Source organism: Lupinus angustifolius, chromosome LG16, assembly GCF_001865875.1.
Source record: "Lupinus angustifolius cultivar Tanjil chromosome LG16, LupAngTanjil_v1.0, whole genome shotgun sequence".
NCBI classification, from domain to species: Eukaryota; Viridiplantae; Streptophyta; class Magnoliopsida; order Fabales; family Fabaceae; genus Lupinus; species Lupinus angustifolius.
The window spans coordinates 15,919,971-15,922,464 of record NC_032024.1 but is presented as its reverse complement, the minus strand read 5'-3'; the positions used below and the strand labels follow the sequence as shown (position 1 = coordinate 15,922,464).

Genomic DNA, 2,494 nt, shown 5'->3' with positions numbered 1-2,494 from the left:
TTGAAACTACACTATCCCAGCTTCTGTGTATGTTTTGACTTAATTACGGGTTTGAAATTTTTATGAAACTCGTGGATGACATCCACGAGTTTGGCAAAGTCGTGGACCACAGCCATGATTTCACTGGAAAGTCGTGGATACCATCCACGATTTCCATTTATTATTCTCTCTCCTCACTGAAATCGTGGATAGGGCACACGACTTCCAGTGTCGTGTACCTGGTACACGAGATTGTATGGGTTATTTCGAATTGCACCCATTTACGAAACGTTTTATTTGTTTTTTTTATTAACTTATAAAAATAATGTATTTGAATATGGTAATTTTAGTTCAATGATTATTTTAGTATGGTAATTAAATATGTTAAATGATTAATTTAAATTAATTTAATAACAAATTTGGTATTGGAATAATTTGTAATTTAAAATTAATGTAATAACAAAAATAGAATTGGAAAAAGAAGAAAATTTCATTAATTGTAGTTTCAATTTCAAAAACATTTAATTAGGAGGAAAAAAATCTTAATGACGTCTATGAGATGATGTTCCACATCCAGGTGCCTTTCTCCTTCGACGTGGTTGGAATCTTAGTTCTTCTTGTTGTTGCGATTGATTTTGTCTTCCACCTCTAACCAGTTGTGGTTGCTCCTCATCTTCGTCTTCACTATCGTCATCATCTTCATCGTCATTGTTTGTTTGTGAAGGCATTGTCGACTGATAATATTGTTGAGAGTTGAATGCCGAGAATGGAGTATTTGAAGTAGTGCCAAACACTAATTGCATTCCTTGAAATTGCGAAGATGATGCTAATTGAGAAAATGAGTAGTCACAGATTGCTCCGTAAGCTTCAAACCCAAAGGGATGTTGTTGTTGTTGTTGTTGTTGAGGAGCAGGAGTCTAAGTGTATGCCTGCGGAAAAGTATCCTTCTGAGTTTAACTCTCATATTGTTGATATTCAGGTGCAAAAGACATTTGGAACTGTTGTGGAGGAGGAGCTTGAGAAGTAGTTGAGGAGAAGGCGGTTGGAATTAGTTGAGTAAATGCTTCCATCATCTCATTGCAGTTTTAATAGACGTCATTCAATGACTGCAACGGATTTGGAAACACATTTGTAGGAGCACATCTATCCCGAATCAATTTGATAAAATTGTACTGAATAAATGGAAAAAATTAATTTGTTAGAATATGTCAACAAAAAATAAAATAAAATAAAATAAAATATAGTTAGAAATGTTTTTGTTATTACCGATCCGGCTGAATATGCTCCATCTGGAGATACGTATTTCCTTGTCCTTTGAAAGTACCATTGCATATACTGCGAGTAATGGTACAAATGTTGCTTATCGGGAAAACCATTGACCACATAGTTTTCCCGGTTATTCCAAACCTGAATCCACTAATCATACTTTTGAGGCCAGTTGTAGTCATTCTTCCCACGTAGATCCATCTTGTATTGTTTCTCCAGATTAATTGGATCTTCTGGAATGGGTTGTAGTAGACCAAACTGTCTCATCACCCGATTAGTAGCATGCCACTCAACAAGTGCAAAACATATGAGTGATACACGTGCTCTGACTACATCAGGTATGGGACCCACATAGGTAATGTTCCTATATGGGGTCCACCCAAACTAATATATAAACAAAGTTAGTAATTAATGAATACAAGAATAGTTAAAAATAATAGTAAATATATTAAAAATTAGAATTGACAGAAATTACCCGTTCAATGCGCAAGCGATCCAACATTGACCGTATTATGTTCGTTGCATGACCAGGGATGTTGGTGGTGATTAGATGTTGCGCCCACCTAAAATGTCATGTAATTGGTAGTTATTATTAGATAAATAATTTGAAACAAAATAAAAGCTTGGAAAAAAATATTTTTTAATAAGGTAATGGAAAAAAATATACCTTTGAACTAAAGGGAAAGTTTGGGAGTCGTTGTTGTGTACTCTTGGAGCTAGCATTGGTATGCGGTCATATGCCCATGACTGTAGTAAATGTAAGCAGCCACCGATTTCAATTTGGTGACTTATCAGTGCCGCACGACATATTCCACGATATCAGCTAGCATTGGGACACGGTCATATACCCATGACTGTAGTAAATGCAAGCATCCACCGATTTCAATTTGGTAACTTATGAGTGCCGCACGACATATTCCACGATATAGACACGCCAATACTGCTGAACCCCAACTATATTGGAATGTCTGTGAAAAGTCCTCCAACAATGGGAGATACATCAGGTGGACTCGTGATCCTGATGTATCTGGCATGAGGTAGCCTCCAATCATGCGTAATATAAACGCTCTTGCCTGTCGCTCAATAACAGCATCATCAGCATGTGGTGGTAGAACCGCAAAAGTTGAGTCGAGCCAACTCATTTGGATTCTTTGACCCATAATTCGTTTGTCAGTTGGGATTGCACCCAACGAGTTGTGACAAATCATTTCCCAATTACCACTTGTAATGCCAGTAACAGGAGCTCCAT

General features: G+C 36.8%; 1 protein-coding gene across 1 annotated transcript; it reads right to left on the bottom strand.

Moving 5' to 3' along the window:
* LOC109329371 (serine/threonine-protein phosphatase 7 long form homolog) lies at positions 1,396–2,405 on the bottom strand. The gene is made up of 4 exons (XM_019563039.1): positions 2,094–2,405; positions 1,913–1,992; positions 1,721–1,808; positions 1,396–1,629 (listed from the first exon to the last, which is right to left on the bottom strand). Exons 1-4 carry the CDS (start codon positions 2,403–2,405, stop codon positions 1,396–1,398), a joined length of 714 nt encoding a protein of 237 aa, XP_019418584.1.